The 26,953-nt window shown below is 34.8% G+C and overlaps 2 protein-coding genes across 3 annotated transcripts in view; both read left to right on the forward strand.

Moving 5' to 3' along the window:
• The window catches only part of LOC109090062 (E3 ubiquitin-protein ligase UBR4), a 48,548-nt gene extending 42,409 nt beyond the window's left edge, over positions 1-6,139 (forward strand). The window contains 15 exon segments of the mRNA XM_042750102.1: positions 1-128; positions 221-328; positions 412-531; positions 626-816; positions 916-1,089; positions 1,901-2,000; positions 2,133-2,351; positions 2,443-2,556; positions 2,649-2,791; positions 3,015-3,140; positions 3,225-3,419; positions 3,495-3,734; positions 4,488-4,563; positions 4,658-4,820; positions 4,922-6,139. Coding sequence (XP_042606036.1) covers positions 1-128; positions 221-328; positions 412-531; positions 626-816; positions 916-1,089; positions 1,901-2,000; positions 2,133-2,351; positions 2,443-2,556; positions 2,649-2,791; positions 3,015-3,140; positions 3,225-3,419; positions 3,495-3,734; positions 4,488-4,563; positions 4,658-4,820; positions 4,922-4,986 — 2,162 coding nt within the window. The 3' untranslated portion in view covers positions 4,987-6,139.
• A 389-nt stretch (positions 6,140-6,528) lies between these two features.
• LOC109090061 (intermediate filament family orphan 2-like) lies at positions 6,529-25,963 on the forward strand. Of its 2 annotated transcripts, none has more exons than XM_042750672.1 (9): positions 6,529-7,948; positions 16,276-16,336; positions 16,689-16,787; positions 19,373-19,549; positions 19,774-19,919; positions 21,903-22,089; positions 23,261-23,350; positions 23,420-23,556; positions 23,641-25,963. In XM_042750672.1, the coding sequence occupies exons 1-9, from the start codon at positions 7,401-7,403 to the stop codon at positions 23,774-23,776; spliced, it is 1,581 nt and encodes a 526-aa protein (XP_042606606.1). In that variant the 5' UTR covers positions 6,529-7,400; the 3' UTR covers positions 23,777-25,963. The 2 variants fall into 2 exon arrangements, with proteins under 2 accessions (XP_042606606.1, XP_042606607.1); XM_042750673.1 differs by having other exon boundaries at positions 6,540-7,948; positions 21,933-22,089.
• The last annotated feature ends 990 nt before the right edge of the window (positions 25,964-26,953 follow it).

A 26,953-nucleotide genomic window follows, 5' to 3' on the forward strand; every position in this document is an offset into this window, starting at 1 on the left:
ATGAAGAGGAGGATGATGAGGAGGTATATAAGATGGCTGGAGTGATGGCGCAGTGTGGAGGTCTGGAGTGCATGTTGAACAGGCTCTCTGGAATCAGGGATTTCAAACAGGGCAGGCACCTTCTCACAGTGAGTATGAAGTTCACCTCTCTAATTCATCACACTCTACAGATGTCCTCAGAAACTGAAGAAAATTCTAATGATTGCGTTTTGCTTTATAGGTTCTCCTCAAGTTATTTAGTTTCTGTGTGAAAGTGAAAATCAACAGGCAGCAGCTGGTGAAACCAGAGATGAACACATTGAATGTTATGTTGGGCACGTTGAATCTGGTAAGTAACATACCAGAGGAATCATCTGATGGGATCAAATGAAATATTTGAGAGAATATTTATAATTGGATGTTGTATTTCAGGCCTTGGTGGCAGAGCAGGAGAGCAAGGACAGTGGAGGAGCATCCATAGCAGAGCAGGTTCTTAGTATTATGGAGATCATCCTGGATGAGGCCAATGCGGAAACTGTGTCTGAAGACAAGGTCAGCAAGACATTTTGATTTATGCAATGAGTATTACAACAAAATAGAAGGGAGACAGCTGTATTCATATCTCTCCCTTGTGTTTCTCCTCCAGGGTAACCTGCTGCTGACGGGTGATAAGGACCAGCTGGTGATGCTGCTGGACCAGATCAACACAGTGTTTGTGCGTTCCAATCCCAGTGTCCTACAGGGGCTGCTCCGCATCATCCCTTACCTGTCCTTCGGTGAACTAGAGAAGATGCACATCCTGGTCGAGCGCTTTAAACCCTGCTGTAACTTCGACAAGTATGGAGTTTATCTATCTCTGTACCCTAGAACTCTGACTTTTCTTTGTAACAATAGTAAACCTTTGCTACATTAAACACTGTTTCTTTTCCTATACAGGTATGATGAGGAGCACAGTGCAGATGACAAGGTCTTTCTGGACTGCTTCTGTAAAATAGCTGCTGGAATCAAAAATAATAGTAATGGACATCAACTGAAAGACCTCATCTTGCAGAAGGGCATCACCCAGAGTGCTCTGGATTATATGAAGAAACATATCCCCTGTGCTAAGAAGTATGACATGTCATAATAAGTATATTTTTGTATAAATGTATATAATACTTTAGTATATTTTAATATAATATAGTGTTCATTTTTATTTATAGTAAATACTGGTAAATGCATTTATATAATGTATATAATCTTTTATACATTTCCCAAAATACATTTTGTAGATATTATAAATTTTATTTAGATACATATTTATTGTTTATTTATATTTATTCAAATACACTATATATAAAAACATATATTTATCATTTTATAATATATACTGTAATTATATATTATTATTTATTGTTAATACATTTATTATTTTTTATTTTTTATTATTAAAATGTAATTTATATTTATTAAAGTGTATATATCTATACATTAATAAATACTAAATAATTTAAATAAAAATAAATAAAAAAATATAAATGTACATTAACATTTTTAATCATTAAAAAAATAAAACTAACACATATATATATATATATATATATATATATATATATATATATATATATATTTACTTTAAATAATAATTACAGTATAATAAATTGTCTGTGTGTGTGTAGTGCAGATAAAGTCCAGATATCCAGAAATAAATTTTATAGATGCATATTTATTATATCTATTTTCTTATGTATTGGATTTTGTTTTATATTTATAAGTTTGATGATAAGTTATTCATTTCATATTTTTTCATTTCTACAATATAAAATAAATAATTATTTTTGAACTAATGAAAAATATAAAATAAGAAATGCAATGCATCTACCTTATCCAAAAACATTACTATTATAAAGTGATTACCTAAACTATAAATAATATTTTGCAGCCTGGATGCAGACGTTTGGAAGAAGTTCCTTGCTCGACCAGCCCTTCCGTTTATCCTTAGACTGCTGCGTGGTCTGGCCACCCAGCACCCCCCTACACAGGTAACACTTTTATCACTAGTTTGACAAGGTTTGATATTTTTTTTTTGTTTGTTTGTTTTTGTTTTTTTTTTCCATGCAGTATCCCTGTACACAGACAACTAACATAAATCATCTATTCTCCTCTTCTTATAGATGCTAATCGGAACGGATTCAATAACCAATTTGCACAAGCTGGAGCAGGTGTCCAGTGACGAGGGTATCGGCACATTAGCAGAGAATCTTCTGGAGGCACTAAGGGAACACGCAGAGGTTAACCTGAAGATCGACGCTGCCCGAAGGGAGACTCGAGCAGAGAAGAAACGTATGGCCATGGCGATGAGGCAGAAGGCTCTCGGCACACTGGGAATGACAGTGAGTTGCAAATATAGATAGAAGCTTGATGTATAATCCAGAAAAAAAATGTCTTTGTATTCAAATTTTTCTGTTTTTCGCTTTGTTTTAGACCAATGAGAAGGGCCAGGTGGTGACCAAGACGTCCCTGCTGAAACAGATGGAGGAGCTCATAGAAGAACCTGGGTTGACTTGCTGTATTTGTAGAGAGGGCTACAAGTTCCAGGTCCAATCTACCAAAGACGTTTTATTTAGCTGTAGATGTAAATGCTCAACCTCTTCATTGTCTGATCCTTAATCATACTTTGTACCCCACAGCCAACCAAAGTTCTAGGCATCTACACATTTACAAAGCGTGTGCCCCTAGAGGAGTTTGAGAACAAACCCCGCAAGCAGCAGGGCTACAGCACGGTCTCACACTTTAACATAGTCCACTATGACTGTCACCTTGCTGCTGTCAGGTGCGTGAAACTGCAATGGATTTGATTAAAGGAATATTTCACCCAAAATGACAATTGTTATCAATTACTCACCCTCAAGTTGTCCTAAAGTTTCTTTCTTCTGTTAAACACAAAAAATATATTTTGAATAATGTTGGTAACCAAACAGTTGATGTTTGTTTTCAATTATTAATTTATGATTTGATTTTAATTTTGTATTTTCTCTCTTGTCGGTCTGGATCAGGCTTGCCAGAGGGCGTGAGGAATGGGACAGTGCCGCACTACAAAATGCCAACACAAAGTGCAATGGGCTCCTACCGGTATGGGGGCCTCATGTACCCGAATCTGCCTTTGCCACCTGCCTGGCAAGGTACGTCATGCCTGCAGCTTATTTAAAGCTAAGCTGTACTCCTGAATATTTACAGGATTTTAAGCTTGTTTTGTACTGTTACAGGCACAACACATATCTGCAAGAGTGCACAGGTCAAAGGGAGCCCACGTACCAGCTCAACATTCATGATACCAAGCTGTTGTTCCTGCGCTTTGCTATGGAGCAGTCCTTCAGCATGGACACAGGGGGAGGAGGCCGCGAGAGCAACATCCACCTCATCCCTTACATCATTCACACCATTCTCTACGTCCTCAACACGTATGTTTATCAAAGATGAGGATTGAGTTCCAGTGCATTTTGAGATTCTAAACATTTATCTGAATTTCTCTTCAGAACAAGGGCCACGTCACGGGAGGAGAAGAATCTTCAGAGCTTCTTGGAGCAGCCTTGTGAAAAGTGGGTGGAGACTTCATACGAGGTGGACGGGCCGCACTACTTCACCATATTGGCCATGCACATCCAGCCACCTGAGCGCTGGAGGACTACACGTCTCGACTTCCTTCGTAGGCTGCTGGTCACTTCACATGCCCGCAAGGTTTCACCAGGGGGTGCTAACAAGTAAGGGAACAAAGCATGACTGTGCATGTGTCAGAGCTTGAACGTTAAAGAGCTTGCACAAGCCTGTGCTGTACTTTACGTGCTGAGGGTGTCTATTTTTGGTTTTGCCAAGTGTTTTGTGCTTACTCAAACTGCCCATGTTGGCTTTAAGCCTGTATTATGCCTTAGAAGATTGATGCAAGATTATATCAGACATGGCTTGTGCTGGGTGTGTCAGATTGTTTCAGGCCTCACTATTACTGTTTGTCAAATCTTTCACTTTCAGAGTGACTACTGTTTCAGAAGATTTTTTTAAAATTATAATTGTATATTATACATTATATAATGTAATATATAATTATTATATTTTCTGCAATATAATTACATATATGCATGCATTTTATATATATATATATCTCACATTTTTAAATTAAGAAAAAATCTATTAATAAAATGTGTGTGTATATATATGCAATTTGTGATACATCCACAATGAGTGATTTAATTGCAGTTTTTTATTTAATTGCAATATTGATGCATGCATAACTTTTTACATGTATTCATTTCTTTTTAATAATTTTTAATAATGATAATTGTTTGACAATATTTGTTTTTTTTTTTTTTTTTTTTTTTTTTTTGTATTAAATGTATATTTTCTACATTAAATTTTTTTTTTTTTGTATACATATATATTTATGTATCCATTTTATTTGTTTTGAATAATATCTCTCTGATAAATGATTTAATTGCATATTTGATTATATATTTATTTTATTTTTTGATTATATATTTGTATGTGTATGCTGTTTACCGCTCACCGCTTCTCTTCTGGGGTCTGGTGGATCTTGTCTATGATATGTTCAGGGTACGAGAATGTGATCTTTATTTTGCACTTGTGTAATTTCTAATAAGTTCATATTTCCATGAAATATAATTTTATCTGTCCATTCCCACAACAGAAAGTCCCTACCAGCAACACAGAGGGAGGCTGGTCCTTCTCGCTCGCAGAGTACATAAGGCACAATGACATGCCCATCTATGAGGCTTCAGAAAGGGTTTTGAGGGCTTTCCAGGGTGAGCTCATGCCTGCTGAATCCTTCTCAGAGTTCCTGGATGTCGTAGGTCAGACATTTTTAATACACTTTCTCACAAAGCTCATTGGAAAGTAATAAAAAAATGTTGAGCTATAGAATATTAATCTCTTGTACTGACTCTTTTCCCAGGTCTTCTGTCAGACATCCCAGACCCTGACGCCTTCCTGCAGGACCTGTTGAACTCTGTGCCCTGATGGCACACATTTATGCACCTCACTTATGGACTCATGACCGCTCTGTCCAGTGCAGGTGTTCCTTAAGCACGGAGTCTGTCCGTTACCCGGACACTGCTATTTGCAACTCCATAAGGACACCTTTCAATCGGGGCCCAGGCTCCCAAAACTTCTATCAGCTCGCATACACACTCATTCACCTCCACTTCTGCTCCTGATCTCCGTTGTGGGTTCATTCAGTTATAACTCTCTCCTAAACAAGAAAGTGACGTGTAGCCTGACGAGTTAATGCGCATTTATTCTACAGTGGTTTGATAACACCTAATACACACGAACACACCATGCTGTTTTGATCCGACATGTTGCAGGTAATCTGATTTGGAATTATTTCATAAACAACCCTGATGGCTTTTATGTTTCCCTTTTTTGATTTTTGTTTATGGTGTTTTGTTTTTTGTTTTTTGACTCTAAATTGGCTAAGAGTTACAGATTCACACGGGAACTAATCTCTCATCGTCTTGGTCTACGTGTCTGGAATTCAATTTTTTTTTTTTTTGCAGTGATGTTCTATGAATTGTTTGCAGTTTGTGAGAAAGGCAAGGCCTGTGACAGTGGTTCTGTGATGCGATGCAAATGTGTGACGATTGTTTTCCATGCGTAAATGGTTAAAGAGCGAGATGAAAGCTTGTTTAATGTTATTCCCAAGAAATGAAAATACTTTGATTTGTAAAGGGTTTTACCTGCATCAACAATGAAACAAAGATAAAAAATAAAAAGGGCCAGCTTATTTTTTTGGGAGCCTTTTTCCACTTTGTTTTTCTGGTTGAGTTTTTGTGTTTTGATCAATCACGATAACTAAATTTCTTTTTCGTTTTGTCTTCCATGTGACCGTAATTCACGCCATAATATTCCGCAGATTAAAGATTTTCCCCAGAGCAAGTTGTGCCTCTGGTAAGCAAGGTGCCACTGAGAGAAGAGTCTCAGTGATTTTATGTTTATTCTTACAATATAAACACACCTGCGATAGGGTGTTCTTGAGCTGAATGCATGGTGTGACGAAAACAAGAAAAACCCAGTTAGTGTTTATTCAAATATTTCCGCTGCTACAATGTTCAACTGTTGCTGAATGTCTGCTTTTGAATTAGCTTAAATTAATAAAGGTGTAGGAATACCATATCTGACTCAATGTGTCCTCTAACCAGTATTATTTAATGTTTTATTTAATTTTTTGCATTTTTGTGTTTTATTTTTTTATTTTTTTTTTTTTTTTTATTTTTCATTTACCTTTAAGTAAAAAAATAGTCAGCAAGACCTGCACTGCATCAGATATAAGAAAACTGCAAAGGAGGGCTCTTCACTTCTGGAAGTTTCTTAAAAGGTTTTCTAAATCCTTCTATCCAGTAGGTTTTCATGTTCCCATCACAGACACTGTAATATACAGTATAAAATTTGACTGAAATCCTTTTTTTCTTTTAATCAATTTCACAACTTTTGCTTGAGTCGAAAAGTCATATCTGTGTTCTACCTAAGTGACCATTTATAAATGTTTTTTCTGCAAGGTTTCCTTTCTATAATCAAGACTTAACTTGTTTTCTGTTGTTTTAATTAAGTTACTTTAAGTTAAGTTACTAACTGTTTGTCAAGTCCCTATGACAATATCACTTTTAAGTCTTTTAGTAAAAACCCTTAAAGTGACAAAAGTCTTCCTCTGGGAAGTGACATCATTTTGGTGGGAAAAGAACAATCGCACCTATAACTATTACTTCTGTGTTAATCATAATGATTTAAAATGATAAATGTTCTGAAATGAGAAGTGTCAAATCGTGATCGTAGCATGTTTAAACATATTTCGACGTTTTCTGTACCCTTTTACAGAAACATTTGCTTAACAACACACCCAAAAAATATAGATTAAGTTACAAAGTTCAAATAAGTAGCTACTGTAATAATGACCCCATGTTATATTTATCAAGATCACAAACAAACAAAGTTCTCTTTTAAAACTTCTTTAACACTGTATACAAAGCCAAATATTTTATATGTAAATACTTTTAAAGGCACAGCGCTAATGCCCCCGCCCCTCATGTAATATGTTAATTAGAAGGGCGTGGTCTGCAGACAGTAGCCAATGCTACTGTTGCTGGAGGGCTGAGCGGACATGTCTTCCTCTCCTCCCGTTTCCTTCGGATGGTGTTCTCAGACTGGGCTGAAACCTGAGTCTCTACGGCGAGTTGAGACCAATAACCAGCCCGTAGGAGGGCAGCTGTGAGTTCATGAAATGTGTATCGGTCAATGCGCTCTATCCGGCCGCTAGAAGCGCGACTATGGCCTATTATTTGTGTGACATTAGATAAAGGGAGTGCACCTTGCTTCGGAGAGCATGGAGGTGACGTATGCTGCAGTTTGATGCGTAGAAACATTGCTCACGAATAAAGATGGATTTACCTCGTCGTTTTCCGGACCCGCTTCTCCACCCGATGTTGTTCAATGAATCCGCGGCACCCGTCGGTATGAATGAAGCGTGTGCGGCTGGGAGCGGAGCCGGCGCCATGGCAACCAGTGCGTTGAGGAACGATTTGGGCTCCAACATTCATGTGTTAAAAACACTAAATCTCCGCTTCCGCTGCTTCCTTTCCAAAGTCCACGAGTTAGAGCGCAGAAATAAGTTATTGGAGATCCAGCTGCAGCACGCCCAGGAGCAGTCCCGGTACCGACTGCTGTTTTCCCGGGATCAAGCGGTCCAGACGAACCTCGAGCTGCCTTACTCAGACGCACTGTGTCAGTCGAGATTCCCCGGTAGAATCTGGAGCTTCTCACACACCGCCCGATACGGAGGACGCTTTGAGACTCATCAGGGGCCAGGAGTGTCCTGGACTCATCCCGACGGTGTCGGGGTTCAGATCGACACCATCACACCTGAACTCAGGGCCTTGTACAATGTTTTGGCCAAAGTCAAGCGCGAGAGGGACGAGTACAGGAGAAAGTGAGTGCAGCTCGAGCTTATATTTCAAGTGTTTGTCTGCAAAAAGTGGGGAAGTTAACGTCTTTATCAACAATTTTCTTGTAAATCAAGAAACATTATGGTTACTGCAATTATTGTTACGATAAAGTGGTTTATTGTATTATTGTTTCTGTAAAAGTAATATATCTTGTTACATTATTGATTGGTTTTAGATTAAGAACAATAACTGTAATATTGTGTTATGGTAAGTATGTACTTTGGCCAAAACTATGCTTACCATTATATAGATATAGAGCAATAATTGGTTTGACCGACCAAAATATTGAATAATGGCTAGTCTATTATTTACCAAAATGTCAAAGTAACCTATTTAATCTTTTATTGATCTAAAATTTGAATGAATAAATGTTAGGCTATATTATTATTAAAATTCAACAGGGAATGTTCTCTCTTTGGTGAACCCAAGGTAAAATCCAGTAAAATTAATTAATTATTTGTTCTAAGTTATCTGGTCTTTAATAATGTTCTCAAAACTGTTAGCACAATGTTATTTATTGTTCATTGAAACTTTTTCTAAATCAGTTTAGTTGGACATTCATCTGCCATATTGTAAATGTTGCTTCCTACTCATTTGAGAACATTGTGAGAACTTTCACAAGTGACATTAATATAATATGTGCAAAATGATAAAATGGAACATTACCTTAATGTTTTCTTTAACGTTCGCATAACCAAGAACAAACATTTTTAAATATTTTCGGACATTTTGAACACTCAGAAAACATTGAAATTTCAATTTTATATCCTAATTGCAATGTTACGAACACATTCAGTGCATATTTTTGTTGGCTGGGTTATCAAATATTTTAAACAAAATAGCCCTTCTCATTCTAAAAACAGAAACTTTGCCCCCTGTGTGTTTATAGTAAACAAGAGTGTGTGATTCCTTTCTGTTTTCTGCGACTGTCCCTGGGGCTTGGTTTTTTTCAGTGTCTTAACAGTAAGTCTCTATCAGTAACCCCTGTATGTTCTCTACTAGTATCCTATTACAAAGTGGCCAGTTTGGATATGAAACCTGAGAAAGCAGGGGTGACATTTTATCTGACAGAAACCATTAGCTTTTTCTCTCCTCTAAATTGGGCTGTGCAAACCCATCCCATTCAATAGCAGTTTGTGGGATCTGCCCTAGAACGTCAGTAGAATCTCTTTACAGTTTCTCTTTTTCTCTTTGGGGACTAATAATTATTGTTATTGGTCCACGCAATACACTTCCACCCATTTAGTGCAGGTTTGGTTCATACATAAGGAATTTCCCCTGATTATATTCTCTTTTCTCTGTGTCATTCAGTTCATTCTCTGATTCAACCATTTATTTATAGGAATGGACCAATGCATGTTGATTTAGAAGATAAATTTCCTGTTCTTTTTTCTAAAAGATGCTTGATTTAAGTGTCTCCTGCTGGGAAAGTGATGAACAAAACATTTATGCCAAATTCCTTGTTTCTGACCCACACCAGAGAGTGTGGGGGCTCATTCATTGCTCAATACAAGTGAGTTACTGTAACTTTAAAGCATTTCCGGTCATCTGGAAACCCCATGACTACAGTAACCCTGAGATGCTTTTGTGTTTCTCAGACTGTTCCTCTTGGCTGTGCTGCTATCTTAGTTTGTGTCAGTGGCTCTGTTGTAATAATAATTTAATAGTCTGGCTATAGAAGGCCCATAGTCTGCCAGAACAGATGTAGTCTGTCTGTGAGAAGCAGCGGACGAATGAGACACACAGTGATTCATTTCCAGATCTTGAGTGAGCTAGAAACCTCACTTCATAAAGAGTGCCTGCTTCCTTTGATTATTCAGTGCTTACAATAGCTGTGCTGTGAGGAATGTGCTATTTTTTTGAGATAAATGATTGAGTAAATAGTCATATGTTTGCTTTTCCTTAAGTGGCAAAGACAAAATTAACTATGTTTTGCATTGCTGTCGTCTCATGTTTGTTTCGGCCCTCAGATAGAGTGTCACAGTAGCAGCCGGTCAGTTAGGATGGATGTTGGTGGTCTGTTATATTAAATGCGATCAGAGACAAGTGGAAAGTGTGGCAGCGGACTCATATGTAAAGAATGTCTCCTAGGAAATCATTTAAACAAATATAAAACCGGCTTATAAATTAGGCACAGGTTTTGGCAACAGGCTGAATGTTTGCGAAGGCTTGTGAAAGCTTGTGTTCTTTAAAGTACAAAGTAACTTGGAGCCAAATTAAAAGGAACTGCAATCTGGTAATGTATTTGCTGATTTTAATTGCATCTGGCTATTTTCAGAGTTTTGAGTTTCTGAGGCCTTTAGGAGTGGGTTTTGTTCCTGACTTGAGCACAGAATGCCAAAAACCATTATTGTTGAAAGGGAAATTCAGCGACCCAGTTATTTTCCTGACTGTCGAAACAGCACAAACCTACAAATCATCCCGATAGTAACTGACGGAATATTTTAGGGAGCTTAACATATCTAGAGAATGGAGTCATCTGCCCCACCCCTCGGAGTGTCGTGCGAATTCTTCGCCCATCCTCCCGTTCTATTGGAATTCTTTGTCTGATTAATCCTTTGTAATTCTTCGCCCATCCTCCCTTTTTTTTTGAATTGTTTTTGTGTTTAGTGGTTTGTGAGTGTTTTATTGTTTTGTTGTATGTGTTTGAAGTGATTCTGCAAAAGATTAGATTAAGAAACAGAGTTTAAATCATATTTATTTATCCATGTACCATAAGAATGTTGTTCTGGGGGACAGTTTATAATTTCTAAGCTCTAGCTTTGTGATTAAACGCATGCCAGATTTCAGTGAAATACACTAAAGCTATAAACCTTTCCTAGCACAAAAGCCATGCATTCTGCAGATGATGGTTTTGAGGAACGCACACTTTCAAAAGGTGTTTTATAACCGCAGCAGACGCTCTCCACTCACCCGTGTGAGACGGGCTGTAAAGCCATGGCCGTAGATGTTTGTCCAGTTCTGGTCAGGGAGGTTGGCAGTAGCTGCATGCGTAGCATGTTTTGTGTGGAGGATCAATGGTGTGTGAACAGGAGGTAAGCTTGCAGCAAAGTGAGGTCATCTCTCCAGGGAATGATTCAGTAGTGCTGCCTCACTGAGCAGGAAATCAGTTCTTCCCCCCACTCATACTGGGAGTCCAAAATCATGGGAACTAGTACATCCTTTTTTTTTATTATTAACTATGCAGTGCTATCTATTTTTTTTTTTTCTTTTTTTTTTTTTTTTTTTTATATTTTATTTTATTTTTTTGTTTAAATGTTATTTTGAATATTTTAGATAATATTTTTGTACATATTAATTATCATATGTTATTTCATTGTTTTTATTATATAATTTTGTTACATGATATTATTTAATAATTGAAACCGAGTTTTGACTAAAGGTCTGGTCAGGCCTAATTGGACTGACTGACTTAAGAAATGTGATTTGGTGATTTTTATTTAACATTTTTACTTGCAATCAACCCTTGAGTGTTCCTTTAATAAAGTGCAGTCAAATACTGTTTCAGTTTTCACATATGTACAGATTAGACATTGTTTTTATGTTGTGGTCTCTTTAATAAACTGCAGTCAAATACTTTTCACACCATGATGATATCCATGAAATCCATCCAGTCTTTACCATTGCAATAAAAATCAATGGGATAATGATGCCAACAAATTATTTAGGCTTGCCAGTTTCCCTGTGGTGATTTTTATTTAACATTTTTACTTGCAATCAACCCTTGAGTGTTCCTTTAATAAAGAGGTTATTCTGCCGTTTTCTCCTGAGCTAGGATGTTTAGATTCAGCTGGTGCAAAGCTGTCAGTTATGAGGTAAATAGATGCATTTCTGAATGACTCTGTTTATTGTGCAGGTTTCTACATTTCAAGCTAGTGTACAGACGGATTGAGCAGTAGACGCACCCAGCCAAGACATTATGCATTCAAAAACTGAACCTTAAAAGCCCCAGTGACGCAAATGCTTTTTAGCCAAAAGCCTGGCTGTCCCATCTTGCAAGTTTTGATATTATCTGTTCCCCTTCGAACAGAAGTACACTTTAACATGCTTTTAAAAACAGTACTTATTATAGACGTAGTTTGCGTCAAAAGAATACACTTAAGTTTGAACTGAATGCAATGGTTTTGAACACATAATTGCATGTTAATTACAATTAAATGAAAATGTATTATAGGTTTAATATAATTGAATGAAATTAGCTGAACTTTAGAGTACTTTAGAGGCCTCTTTATATGTAATTTCGTAATTACTTCTATTGTCTTTGAGATAATATGGTCAAATTGTACTGCCAAATACTCTAAGCAGGGAGGGGTTTAGATCTGTGTGTTCATGTGTGTGTGATTCTTGAGAGTATTGATCTGAAACACAGCTCGCTCTTCTTCTGGTGTCCGGGTGCAGACACAGATGTGCACTCCTGAAGACCCATGGGACTGTCTGGAGATGGATCAATATGTAGGTCAACTTTGCACATATTGTCTGGATTTTCATTTAGCACTCTTTCTTTTGGGAATCTTCTAAATTCTTCTAAATTCAAAGATCTAAAACAGACCTGGCATGAGGCATTCATTTTAGTTAAAAATGAAAGCACAGGCTTATTTTCAAATTTTCTTTGTAACTCTGTGCGGAATAATTTTAATCATTAATAAAAATGACTTTTTATGAAATCAGAAAAGACAGATTATATTCAAGTACTTTATATTTCTTTTAGCATTAAATTGTATTATACTATTATTGTAGTTTCACTTTTGCCATCCCCCACCTCATTTTGACCTTGTGAGTCATTTTATGGATTTATTGACTGGTAGCAATTCCAGTGCGGTCTATTGTTGTAAAATGGCTGATAACCCGCTTTGATCAATCACTTGAACACTTCTACTGAATCTTATAAGAAAGCAGGGTTTAGAGATCATTGTGTTAAGCATATGACTGTGCAGGAATGGAATGTGGCAACAGTGGTTAAAGAACAGACATATATAGAAAGCAAAGGTGATCATTTACATGCCTAACATACCACTGAACTCATGATTACAAGAAACATCAGTCTGCACCAAGCCACTTTCTACATTTTTTTTTTTTTTAAATAGCTGAGAGCTTATTGAATTACAAAATCACACCGTGAGAAAACTATGCTGGAGAGTTTCAAGACATCTTGGTAGTCAGATAAAAATAAAAAAGCTTTTTAGCACAAGCTATTTCAAACCGTGTTTGCTAATTCTCATTTTCAGTCATTTTCATAATTAGGATCATTCTTTAACATCATGAAAATGGTAAAATAGGGCGTGCAGTGGTTGGTGTGGCTCATTAGTCCCACTTTGAGATTAGTTCAGATTTTAAGAAGAGGTCATTTACATATCTAACATACCAGCTCATGACTACATTATGGCCTTCTCAAGCTTTTTACACCATCTCTGTCTGCAAAATATGTTAAGGGGCGATTGTGGGTCATAGGTCATGTCATCCTCTGTCTTCTAGGTTACTTCCCTCCCCCATCTCCTGAGAAATGACATACATTTTTGAGAATATATTGTTTAGCCCTTACATATATATATGTATATATATATTGTGGTTGGTGAGGTTTTTTAAATGATTTTGAAAGAAGTCAAAAACTAGATGGGATATTGTCTCTTTGCATTTCAGATGTGGTGGACAAATGAGACAATGGGTGTTTCTCTACATAATGCTTTAAAGGTCTTCACAGGTGCTATGATAATCCCCTCACAATCACCTCGCGTTATCATTCTCTGCCCTATTCACATGTACACTTTTGAAGCGTTTTAAGATAACAATGGTACTCGCAGAACTTCTGACCTAAAAACAGATTTGCTTTTTTCTTTACCTATAATAGCTCTTTGAAATATTGGCAGAAGTCATTTGAACTCTCCCATAAACTCAACAATGTGTATTAATATCGACTGGCCTGATCTCACACAATGGAAGAAGTCACAGCAGTGTGTACAGTGATGGCTTATGGTGAAGAACAAAGCAAGCAGCTCTTCATTTTGTGGTGCGTCTCATCTTTCTTTTTTTAAAAAGCGGTTCATTAAAAAAGTTCTAATCCTGTTATTTCTGACCAGGTGAGCGTTCAAAAGCTTTCAGTATGTAGTATTTGTTTTTGTTTGTATGAGTATGTTTCCTCGTGCTATTGTCCGCACTGAGTTGTTTTGGAGAGAGTTTCCGTTTGGATTTTGTTCAGTATCTTTTGAATAAAATGAAAGCTCTCGTGTGCAGTCTGTGCTGCAGCAGAGGAAAAGAGAGGAGTTTTATTCTCATGACCTTGGGCTGTTGTCTAGTCAGCTTCACTAAATCCCACTGACATTCAGAGAGATCCATGCTGTCTCTGCACTGTCCGATCGTCCGGATCCATGATATGTCTCCACACGTGTGCATCTACCCTGTATCTGGATTTTCAGCTCTTGTTGACTTGTGGCTACTCCATTGTCTTTCTTAAAGGGATAGTTTACCCAGAAATGAAAATTTTGTCATTATTTACTCTTCCTCAGTGCAGCCTCGAAAACTATTATTCTTATTATTAAATATATAAGGGTAGCCTATATACACTGGGGACCAAAAGCTTGGAATAATTACGATTTTTAAATGTTTTTGAAAGAAGTCTCTTATCAAAAGCTTGGAATAATTACGATTGATTAAAAAGAGTAATATGGTGAAATATTAGTACACTTTCAGGAATAATTACGATTTTTAAATGTTTTTGAAAGAAGCTGAAGAGCCACAGCCTCCACATGCTTTTCATGCCTGGCCAACAGGTCAGCTTAACATAACAAGTGCAACTCTTTGTACTGAACAGTTGATCCCTTCTGGATCTTGTCATGTTGAGTCAGCACTTGCCCCCTCTTGGCAGGTGTCTTGATGTCTGGACCCAGTCAGACTGTCAGACAATGTAAGTGCAAAACAAATGGAGTCTCTAATACCTTGAGCATGCAAGAAATGAAAGGATACAAGGAGCTTATAAAACAAGAGAACCTATCATCCTATAATCCAGCTAATGAGGAATCTCACTGCGTAACTATCCTACAGAATCAGACACGGGAATCACGAAGCATGTTAACAATTTGCATAGACAGATGATTATTTAACACTGATGGATGAAGGAATCATGAATTATAAAGGAAAGATGTCTTATTAATACTTTATCTAATATTTATTTTTAATTTTTAGAAATTATTTTTTATCATTATTATTATTAAAATCAGACGGTTGATCGTGGCATTCTTTAATCACATCTTGAAAAGTATGTGGGCATCCAAGGAAGTGCCCTTAGATGTTATCTTAGTAACAAAACCTTTTCAGTAGGCATTGGTCGCTCTGTTTCTGTAGCAACTCTCACCTGTGGTGTTCCTCAAGGCTCTGTTTTGGCTCCCATATAGTTTTCGTTGGTATATTTTTTTTATTATAATTGTTGTTATTTTTATTGCTTTTTTTTTTTTGTTGTTTCTTTCTCTTCTGGACTGCACAGTGGTCAACTTTTGTTGTATATTTGTGCATTATAAATAAACGAAATTAAATCAGACATTTGCTTATTTCATTCAGGATATATTAATAGTCTTAGCAGAACAGAAAATTAAAAAACATACTCAGAAAAATTGTTGTATATTAATAGTCTTAGCAGAGAGAAATCATGATACTGACACAAAACCTGCTTCATTTCGATAGAGACCAGACAAAATACTGATAAACTGCTGTTGCTCACTTTTAGATTAAAAAAAATGCTTCTTTCAAAAAAATTAAAAAACATACTCAGAAAAATTGTATTAATTATATTAATTGTCTTATTATAAATTTAGGATTATTTGTTTATTGCTTCACTTTTATACCCTGACACACTATAGATTCCCAATTTATGTTAAGTGAGAGATTTATTATGCAAAAGTAAAGCCTTTATTCACATATTCTGCAATGCACTACAGTCTCCATAGGGATTTTAAGGGAACTTGTCAGTATCCTCTGGGAGCTTTAAAGGTCTAAGGAAGATTTTCAATGGTCAGTTGTAGTGGATGGATACTGAAGTTTTTCTTTAGTCTCCTTTTAGTACCGTAGATGTAAATGAACATGCTGTGCCTTTGATACTTGTATGAAAAACCCTTTATGTACATATTTTTATGCAGTTATATTAGTACACAGTTTAAATGACTGGTGAATTGAATTACTTTTAATAACTTTCATCCTCCTTTGAGCGAATCATTTGAATCATAATTGAATTGACTGCAGATCATGACTTTATGACACTATGACACACTGTGCACATTCATTTCAAGTACAATCAATGCCCATGTGGGCTGTTTTTGTGTTCCAGATGGGAGGAGGAGGTGTCTAAACGTCAGCAGATGGAGTCTTTGGTGGAGACATTACAGGAGGTGAGATTTCAGCCCTATTATATTGTGACTATTTTGATGTTTGACATCCATACAGATGCACTAATGCATGGCTAGCTGTAAGTAATGCTAGTGTATAGAAGAAAATTCCCCCACCCACACTGTAAAAATATATTCTGAGACCATGTAAATAATGCTGAAAAAACAACCAAAGATTTGCTTGATTACTGTAGTTTTGTAGCATGGAAACTTGACATTAAGTCTAGTCAAAACATTTCATTAAAATAATTAAGTAAATGAATTCAGCTAAAAACAGGCATGCAAAGTAGTGCTTTTATTTTCAGCCCTCATTTTTTCGGTGCACAGCAAATCTTACTAAATGCTTTCTTTACAGACTGTTCAGTCATCTGAGGCTGTGCAGGGAGAACTGAATGAGAGGATGGAACGTCTTAAAACAGAGCTGGTGGTCTTCAAAAGCCTCATGCCTCATGATGTAAGTTTCCTGCTATATCCACTATCAACTAATGCCACGCAAAACATGCAAATATCCATTGACAACAGTACTTTATTTAAAACAGGGAAACAAAAGCTTCATTTGACTGCTGCTGTGAATGATAATAAAGATTACAAAATTGACTTTCAGGGAAATAAAGATGAACCCGTAGATAAATTTCTTTAGAATCAGGCTGAATAGTTTCCCATAGATGTGTGGGCATATAAGCAATGAAGCAGCCAGTCTTTTGGCACTGGAACAGATGTATATTGTTTCCTCATGTTGAGTAGCTGTTGCTCAGTCCCAGTAATAAAGCACAGCTGACTGCTGCCTCCCTGGATATGTCAATGTGAATGTACACGGTTGCAAAGCAGTTAAAAAAAAAGAAGCTGCACCATCTGTTGCAGCCAAATTAGCTTGGAGTATTTTGTCTGCTCTTTGAGGTTTATTTAGGCCTACTAACCCATAAAAAGGCTGTGTGCTGTGTAGTGCTATTTATGCACAGTTTTCTAACATATAGTATAATTATATAATATAATGTAATATAATATGTGTTGTAATTGTTAATTGCAATTAAAACAGTTTTAAATGGTTTTCAGTAATTGAAATAATGCTACAAAATAAAATATAAATATTAGATAAAAAAGCTTGAACCTAAAACTTGCTTTGGTGACTAACTAAAAAATAAGTTATAGGGATAGTTCACTCGAAAATAAAAATTACCCCATGATTTACTGACCCTCAAGCCATCCTAGGTGTATTTGACTTTCTTCTTTCAGATTAATAAAGTCGGAGTTATATTTAAAAATGCCCTGGCTCTTCCAAGCTTTACAGTGGCAGTGAATGGTGGTCGAGATTTTGAAGCAGAATAAAAGTGCATTCATCATAAAAAGTGCTCCACATGGCTCTGGGGGGTTAATAAAGACCTGATGTGAAGCTATGTGTTTGTAAAAAAAAAAAAAAAAAGAAAATCTATATTTTAAACATTATAAACCATAATCTTTAGCTTCTGCTAACCGTCGTACGCACATTCACGAGAGAGTGGCATTCCAGCGGCTGAAGTAAGACGTAGGCATAGCGTAAGTGGAGAGGAGAAAGCAAAACAAAACACCGGTCATGAATTAGGAGTACAAGACGAGGATTGGTTTAGAAAATGACTTGCAAATGGAGACAGTCTTAATTGCTTTCTTATTACAGTATGTGAATTAAAAAAAATTATCTTAACAGAAATTTGAATTTCTTTTCCATGAACCAAAAACAAAGGTTGGGTTTTACCATACTTACACTTATTAATATAAAATTAAGATCATTAAAATTTAATTTATACTCTTTCCTCTTATTTGAGGGGATATTAGTAAAGCCAAATAAAACAAGGTTTAAGCATTAAGAAAAAGTGGGGTCAGTATTATCAGTTACAAATCTAGTCAAATCTTTACAAAATTATTTTTGTTAAGGGCAATGCAATGCTAAAATAAATGAAACAAAGTTTCAGTCAACATATTACAAAAAGAACAGTTCAAATCAATATATATTTTTTAATTTAACAAGAAAATTATTTACTGGGTAGTATCTGTGTAAAATTTTAAAAGTTACTTCCTTCACATTGTTTACCAAGAGGTATTTGTTTGGCAAAGTCCCAATGGCCTTCCATAATAAAGTCTCTTCCAATAAACTATACAGTTTGGAGTAGTGACAATGTCTTTTTGAAGCATAGAAATAATTACAAAGAAATGGCAAGTAACACTGAATCAAATGTGAAATGTTGAAGGATACTGATATAGTATTTTATTGTCCATCTTACAAATGATTTTTTGAAGTTTCATCTCCTTTTATTAACAGTTATAATTCCAGGGTCAAAACAAAGTTTTGCAATTGTAGTATTAAATAAATCGAATGCAGAAGGGGTGCAATACTTTTTTGGGGATTAGTTCTGTAAAATGCCAAGACTCGTGTGGAAATTACATCCATTACAATAAAAAAACTCTTTTGGTGTCACTGGAATTCAATGGACAGCGAGAAACTCAGAATAAGTTAGTAACATGCCTTCTTGATTTTATAAATGATTAACTTGTATTATGCATGCTGAAAAACAATTTTAAAAAATAAAGATTTATTTGTATATTGTAATTGTTCCAAATGCGGTACCTATGGGGAGAAAAGTTATGTTTATACAGTATGGACAAAGCAAGCAACATTTGTTTATGAAAATAGGTTAAGCTCAAAGGAATTTGATCAATTTTGTAATTGCAAATCAAAAGAAACCTAAGACCACCTAATTTGGAAAAATCTAATTTGCATAAAGTTTTAAATATGGATATTTTTTTGATTGGCACTTTTTATGATGGATGGATGCTCTTTATATTGCTTCAAAATCACAAATTAATGCCATTATAAAGCTTGGAAGAGCCAGGACATTTTAAAATACAACTCTGATTGTATTTGTCTGATTTTTGTATTGAATGTTTGATTTTTTTATTTTGAGAATTATTGTAGGTCAGTTTTTCTGTTCCAGTTTTTTGCTAAATCAGCGCATGACAGATCAAGTCTGCAATGTTTTATTCACATTCTCATGCATTCTTGTATAGGAAGTGTCTGACTTGGACAGTAAAATCCAGGAGAAAGCCATGAAGGTTGATATGGACATCTGCAGGCGCATCGACATCACAGCCAAGCTTTGTGACGTTGCACAGCAGAGGAACTCCGAGGACATGAGCAAGATATTTCACGGCAGCCCATCAAGAGCTCCTCCCGAACAGAAAGGGGTACAGAAACTTACACTCGCAACAGAATCTAATAATACCATCCATTCTACTGCAGCAGTGCTCCGGTAATGATGCATAGTTTCAGATATGGATTTAGCAATACAACATTCAATAATGTGCTAATTTGGAGTATAGATTTGATTTGCATTACATGGAGTTTATATAACAGCTTATCACGCGATTTGAATCTTTCAGCAATCAGAGGATATGTGTGTGTGTTGTAGGGGATGGCAGTATGCAGGAGGAAGGAGTATAAGGGTGAATCAGAGGAGCAGGGTGTGGAGACTGATGGTGATTCTGGTCAAAAGGAGGAGGATGTGCCTGCTTCTCTCAACATCACTGATGAGATGAAGAGGATGCTCAACCAGCTGTGAGTCCTCATAGCCATTAGAGTGTGTGTGTGTGTGTGTGTGTGTGTGTGTGTGTGTGTGAATGATTTGTTTTAGTGCTTGTAAAAAAAGCATTTTTAATAATTCTTAACAAAAAGCTACTGTAAGAGTTAAGAGTTCATTCCTGTAGCTCAGTCAGGTAGAGCACAGTATGCAGAATGGCGAGGTCATATGTACGTCTTTTTGTGTGTATGTTTATCCTTTTGAATCATATATGAATTGTATGAATGAGTTCTAAGAATGCCTGCATAGTAAATTAATTTTTTACTTTTTTTATTTCAGAAGAGCAATTGTATGAATGAGTTCTAAGAATGCCTGCATTGTTTATTAATTTTAAAGTATTTCAGAAGAGCAAAAAAATAAAAGATCATTTAAAATATTAACAAATATTGTAATATTATATAAACAATACCAGAATAAAACTATATTTTTTATTTATTTTATTATTATTATTATTGTTGTTTTTGTGGTTTTTTTTTTTTTTTGATGATTAATTGATGTATAGAATGTTTGCATTTTTACTTTTAAAATTTATTTGTCATACTTCAGGGATGTGTTCATGATCACTGTGCAATATTGCTTATGTGTGTTATGGTATTTTTGTAGAGCAAGGGAGGTCAGTTTTCCTGTTCCAGTTTTCTGTTAAATCAGCACATGACAGATCAAGTCTGAAATATGTTTTCTTCACATTCTCCTGCATTCTTGTATAGGAAGTGTCTGACTTGTACACTAAAATCCAGGAGAAAGCCAATCCAAAAATAAATAAAAAATTTTTTTTTATTTTTATATTTTATTGGATTCTTGTGTAGGAAACCTTTTACGGAACTATATACAAATATATATATGTGTGCATTACTGTGTATATTTATTATGTATATATAAATACACACACATGCATGTATATATTTAAGAAGAATATGTTATGTTTATATATTAAATAATTATATATAATATAAAATATAAGAATATAAATATATAAATGTATATACATGTAAATATTTTCTAAATATATAATTTATGTGTGTGTATTTATATATACATAATAAATATACCCTGTACACAAACATATATTATGTTAACAAAACTTTTATTTTGGATGTGATTAATCGTGATTAATCATTTGACAGCCCTATTTTTTTTTTTTACCTCAAATATTGTACACAAACACAAAACTTAATATCAGAATTTTTTGTTGTTGTTTATTTTTTTTTGTGATTGTTTTTTTTTAATTTAATTTTTTGTTGTTGTTTATCAAATTTTGTGTATCACTGTAAGTGGGGAATATAAGAATCTAATTTAAAAAAAAAAAAAATTGTAATTGAAATGAAGCTGAGAAATAAAATGTAAATATTAGATTAAAACCATTAACCCAAATGAAAATTAGATTTGGTGTCTAAGTGAAATAAATTAGTTTAAGTCAAAATAATAAATTTACTAAAACCAACAGAAATAAAATATTAAATAGAAAATAGAAAGTAGAAAAAAAAAATTAAAAAAGGAAGAAAAATTACAACTAAATTATTAAAATTTTAACAAAATGAAAATGAAAATGAAAAAATAAAAGCCAATTCAAAATATTAATAAATATTATAATAAATCTCAGCATTTCGTTGTTGTTTAAGAAATATTGGCTTGCTTGTTGTATGATAACTTACTGCCATCTAGTGTTTATATGGTGAACATGCTCATTTTGTGTGCTGTATATTTATTTTTTTATTTGATTAAGATCTTTTATTATCTAATTGTTTATACTATTGACTCTTCTTACTTTCATAATCTCTTTAATAAAAGCTGGTTATTGGCGTGTTTCCCTTGTTCATTATATTTATTCTTCCCTTTATATATATAGTCTTTTGTTCGAAATCTTTTCTATTGTGGATCTGTTGATTTTCCTTTTCTTTTCTTCTCTGTGTGTCTCCTCTTTTCTCTTCCACATCTGTGTCTGCTGCCTGTCTTGTGCGCAGAGGTTGCTCAGCTAATTGGTTTGTTGGCAGGCGGGAAACGTTCGAGTTTGACGATGACTGTGACAGTCTGGCGTGGGAGGAGACGGACGAGACGCTTCTGCTTTGGGAGGATTTCAGTAACTATAACAGTTTGAACGCTGCCACAGCTTCCTGCACATCTGACTCTCACGGAGAGACACATGAGCAGGTACCTCACCAAGTCACCCCTCTCTATTAACAACCAAGTTTGGATAAAAGTGCAAGAGGTATAAAATGTAAAGAAAAACATATTGTCTATATATGGCAACAATGTTCTGAGGAATTATTTTAAACTAACTGAATACAGTAGGCAAAAATGCCGTTAATGCTCACTCACAAGCACCACACAAAATACAGCTTGATATGAGTATGTTGCTAAGCTATAACAATACAATACTTAATCATAAAAAATCACACACATATACTGAATAAAATACTACCGTTAATTATCTCAATTCAATTTTCTATTTTATCTTGAATTTTTTTTTGATACATGTATTTTTAAATATTAAATTATAAATAAATTAAAATAAATACATAAATGTAATATAATTTTCACTGTATTTAATTAGATATGCATTTGTATGTACTATTTGTAAGTGTATTTAAAATGCTTACGATTTTTTTTTTTAATCCATCGACTTAGCACTAGCATTCAAAAGTACACTAGCATTCAAAAGTTTTTGGTCAGTATATATATATATATTTAGCACTAGCATTCAAAATATATATATATATATATATATATATATATATATATATATATATATATATATATATTTTTTTTTTTTTTTTTTTTAAAGTTTTTGGTCAGTATATATATATAATTCAGCAAGGATGCATTAAATTGATTAAAAATGGCAGTAAAGACATTTCGAATTTTTATAAGGTTCAAAAAGTTTCTTTATGAAATAAATGCTGTTCTTTTAAACTTTCTATTCTTAAAAGAATCCTGAAATGTATCACTTTTTTCACAAAAATATATAGAGCGGCACTCTTTTAACATTGATGATAATAATAAATGTTTCTAGAGCATCAAATCAGCATATTAAAATGATTTCTGAAAGATCATGTGACACTGAAGACTGGAGTAAATTCAGCTTTGCCATCAAAAGAATAAATTACATTTTAAAATATATTCAAATGGAAACAGTTATTTCAAATGGTAAAAATATTTCACAATATTACAATCAAATAAATGCAGCCTTGATGAGCATAAGAGACTTTTTTAATGACTTTTGAACAGTCAATTTTGGCTATAAAATTGAGAATGCATATTGACAACTTAAAATATTACATAATGCAATAATACATTCTGCATTTCTATACTGTTGTGTCAGGATCGAAGTCTAGGAAGTCTCATAAACGAAACCGAGTCCCTCTTTAAGACCAGAGAGCAGGAGTATCAGGACACCATCGGTCAGATTGAGGTGAGAGAACGTTTGTTCAGCCAATATCAGTTCGTTTATGATTTAAACACCATCTTCTTCCTCCTGCAGCTGGAATTGGCCACAGCCAAGAATGACATGAACAGACACCTGCATGAGTACATGGAGATGTGCAGTATGAAGAGAGGGCTGGACGTACAGATGGAGACCTGCAGGAGGCTCATCCAAAGCACAGCCACCACCGGCAGGTTGGTTTTAACTGTCTATGTCATCTGCACGTATAAAGCACAACAGTATGTTTCTACACAGAAGGTTTTTAATCATTTCTGCAGACAGTCGCCCTCCCTGAGCTCTGTGGCCAGCAGTGATTCAGGAAACACCGATGACATCCAGGACGAGCTGGAGCCTGATGGAGCGAGAGATGGAGAGAAAGAAGGGGCGGTAGAGATGAATGGAGAAGTTAGATGATGATCAGCCCTTCATCATTCTGGTTTCTCTGCTTCTTTGTGAAGCAGTCACTCTTTTACATGTCTGGTGACTTTTTCTTACACACTACAGATGAGTGTGGAATTTGAGATTCCCACAGAGCAAGTATTGGTGCTTTATATGCTGTCTTAGAGCAGGACTTGCCGAAATAAAGCGGTTCCCTCTTCATCAGCACTGCCAAGGCATGGCTCCATAGCTATTTCTCACTAGCTTTAACTGAGGTCACACACTTTATAATATGATGAATGCCATATATAATAATGCATACTAAAATATATAAATAATACAATATTTTATTATATAATAGTATGACATACTTATTAAATACACCATTTCTGCTATCTGTATTGCTCATTTGTTTACATAAATCTGAAAGGGAAGTTACACAACCACAATCAGTTTAAATAACAGATTAAAACCCATTATAAAGGAAAGTATCACTCTACATCAAGCTCTGGAATAGGTTCAGGCTTTTAACATCACAGTAGTCAATAGATCAGCCATGCAGTGTGCTTCCCAAAAATATCTCTGCTCCGAATCAGTTCAGATGTTTTCATCACGTGCAATTGTTGCTGAACTTAACCACTGTGCACTAAGATCTATGCAATAATCTGGACTGGACTGGCATTGTATTCTGTGATTCTCTTTGCTGGAGACAGATTCAGTATGTGTGAGGTGATTCTCCTTAAGGGCAGTTTTTCCCTTGTTTCTTTGTATTGGCTCTTTCAGTGTTGGAGAGTAGCAGTAAAAGCCAAACTCATGTGCCTACAAATATGCTGTATACAGTGTCTTAGTTGCCTTATATTTTTCTCTGAATATTTTGAGGACATGCTTTTGCTCTGTTATAGACCATTAAATCCTCAATCATATCCTATTCCTGATGATGTCGAATTTATGTCTAAGATGTTAAATGGTGTAAAATAAGGTTTTGGATGTCCTTAGGTGTTGGGAGGTTTGGTCAAGCTGCAAAATAGCTACTGAAAATGTAGCTATTACTTTTAGTTCAATATGTGGGTCATACTCGGGAAAATATGCTATTTGTGCTAAAAATTCTTACTTTTTTTAGTTTCCAAAATAATAATAGGTTTACATTTATCAAAGTACTTATACTAACCCTAAAGCGCAACGTTATTTCAACCACATCACAATGAAAAAATCCAATTGATGTACTTATGATAGAGAACTGAGTAGATTCTGTAGATTTAGTATCACTCAGTTTCATTGTGCCTTGAAATATATTTATAAAATAAAAAATAGCTAATAATATTAATAATAACATTTTGTCAGAAAGAAAAAATGTGACATGGGAGTGCAAATTCTGCATTTCCCAGAAAATGCATGAGTCTTTTTAAAATACGACAGTGAAAGCATATGTAAATTTCAATAAAATACTAATTTAGTCTAAACAAAAATAAATTATTTTTTATTCTAAGTGTAATAGTGATCAAATTTCCAGGCATTTCATTAAAAAGCAAACATTTAAAATTAAAAATGTTTAAAAAAAAAAAAAATAAAGGAAACTGTATATTTTGTTTTACAAACAGTCAAACTGATTGATTGATGTGACTGAAGAAGCACACTATGTCATCACTTCCTAAGAATGACCCACACTGTCCCCCTCACCAAAATATGTTTTTGGCTTATTATTCAAGAGGTGGCCAGAAAAATAGAAATAGAAAATTATTGTACATTATTTATTTCTTTTATTCTACATGTGTAATTCAGTTTTCAAAATGGATGTTCATGTTATCATACAACTTGTTTTGTTAAATATATTTTTGTTACCTTCGTTTTTCACTTGATTAACATGTATTGATTGATTGATAAAAACAGTATCTGGGTGAATGAGGTTTGCTATTATTGTCTTTTTAATTAATGGAAACGAATCATTCCATATTTTACTATCCTATATTTGGGTATTCAGATGTTATATGTTGATACAGTTTATGATTTAATATTTCTTGCCTTAAATGTGGGTCATTCTAATAAAATGTATTAGTTTGTGCTGTATACTAAAGAAATCAGCTGACTGATCTTGTGCTGAAATCAGCGTGTCTGAGAATATCTGGAAATGAGAGTTTGTTTTTGGAAATCTGGAGGACTATGCAAGTCTTATGGAACTGTAGTTTGATTTTATGCTGGTTTTGAATAAAAAAGTTTGCCTTTTCACTGTTCGATATTTTTCATAGATTTCACATGGAAATTTTTGTTTTTTTGATGTTTTTTTTTATTTTATTTTGGTTTTTGATTGATCTGTTTTTTTAATAGGTTTTGCAGATGAAGGCCATCATTACAGTGTCACATCCCATTAACAGCATAAAAGCAGCACAAATGTCATGTTTCTCATGTAAGACAGCACAATATGGACACGTAATAAAATAATAGATTGACGTCTAGCAGCATTACAAAAGCGTTAAGGCTGATTTATACTTCTGCGTCAGACCTACGCAGTAGCCTACGCGTAGACGCACACCCTACGCCGTAGCCTGATGTGCACCTTTCTGAATGTACTTCTTCGTTTTGCCCTCCAGGTGGCACAACTTTCCTAATGTGTGTGATGTCACGTTTTTGCCTCTCCAGGTGGGCGTTCCTATGCGTGTGTGATGTTAAAACGAGCTCAATAGGGCGCCACGATTCAAGTCTTTATAAATGTTCATAATAACTTGTACTCCCTATGAGTGTGTGACGTCACTTGTTAATTCTGTTTTGGTGTGGTTGTTGGTGTTTTTATAAAAGATTTAATATTTTGATTTGTTCATTAACACTTGTTCATTTAATTTCATTTTTTTTTTTTTTTTTTTTTTTTTTTTTTTTTTTTTAAATTCATTCAGAAACTAAATAGTCATTGCTGTGTTGCTCGGTTAGGCTGTTTGAATCATTTGTAAATAAATTCATTCAGAATCGGTTCATTCTGTAGGCACTTCGTTTGCAGTTTTCTTCGTTAAAGGGGTTATTTGGTGTTATGAAGTTTGTTTTTGCGGTTTAAGGTAAAAAAAAAAAAAAAAAAACGTTTTTTTTTTTCCACATACTGTACATTATTGTTTCTCCTCTATGCACCACCTTCTGAAACGATTTTTACAAAGCTCATCATTGTAAAGTCAATACTATAGTTGTCTTTGCCAAAAAGAGGCAGGCCTTTGGCTTCTTTCCTTTGGTTAT

Source organism: Cyprinus carpio, chromosome B23 (genome assembly GCF_018340385.1).
Source record: "Cyprinus carpio isolate SPL01 chromosome B23, ASM1834038v1, whole genome shotgun sequence".
Taxonomy (NCBI): domain Eukaryota; kingdom Metazoa; phylum Chordata; class Actinopteri; order Cypriniformes; family Cyprinidae; genus Cyprinus; species Cyprinus carpio.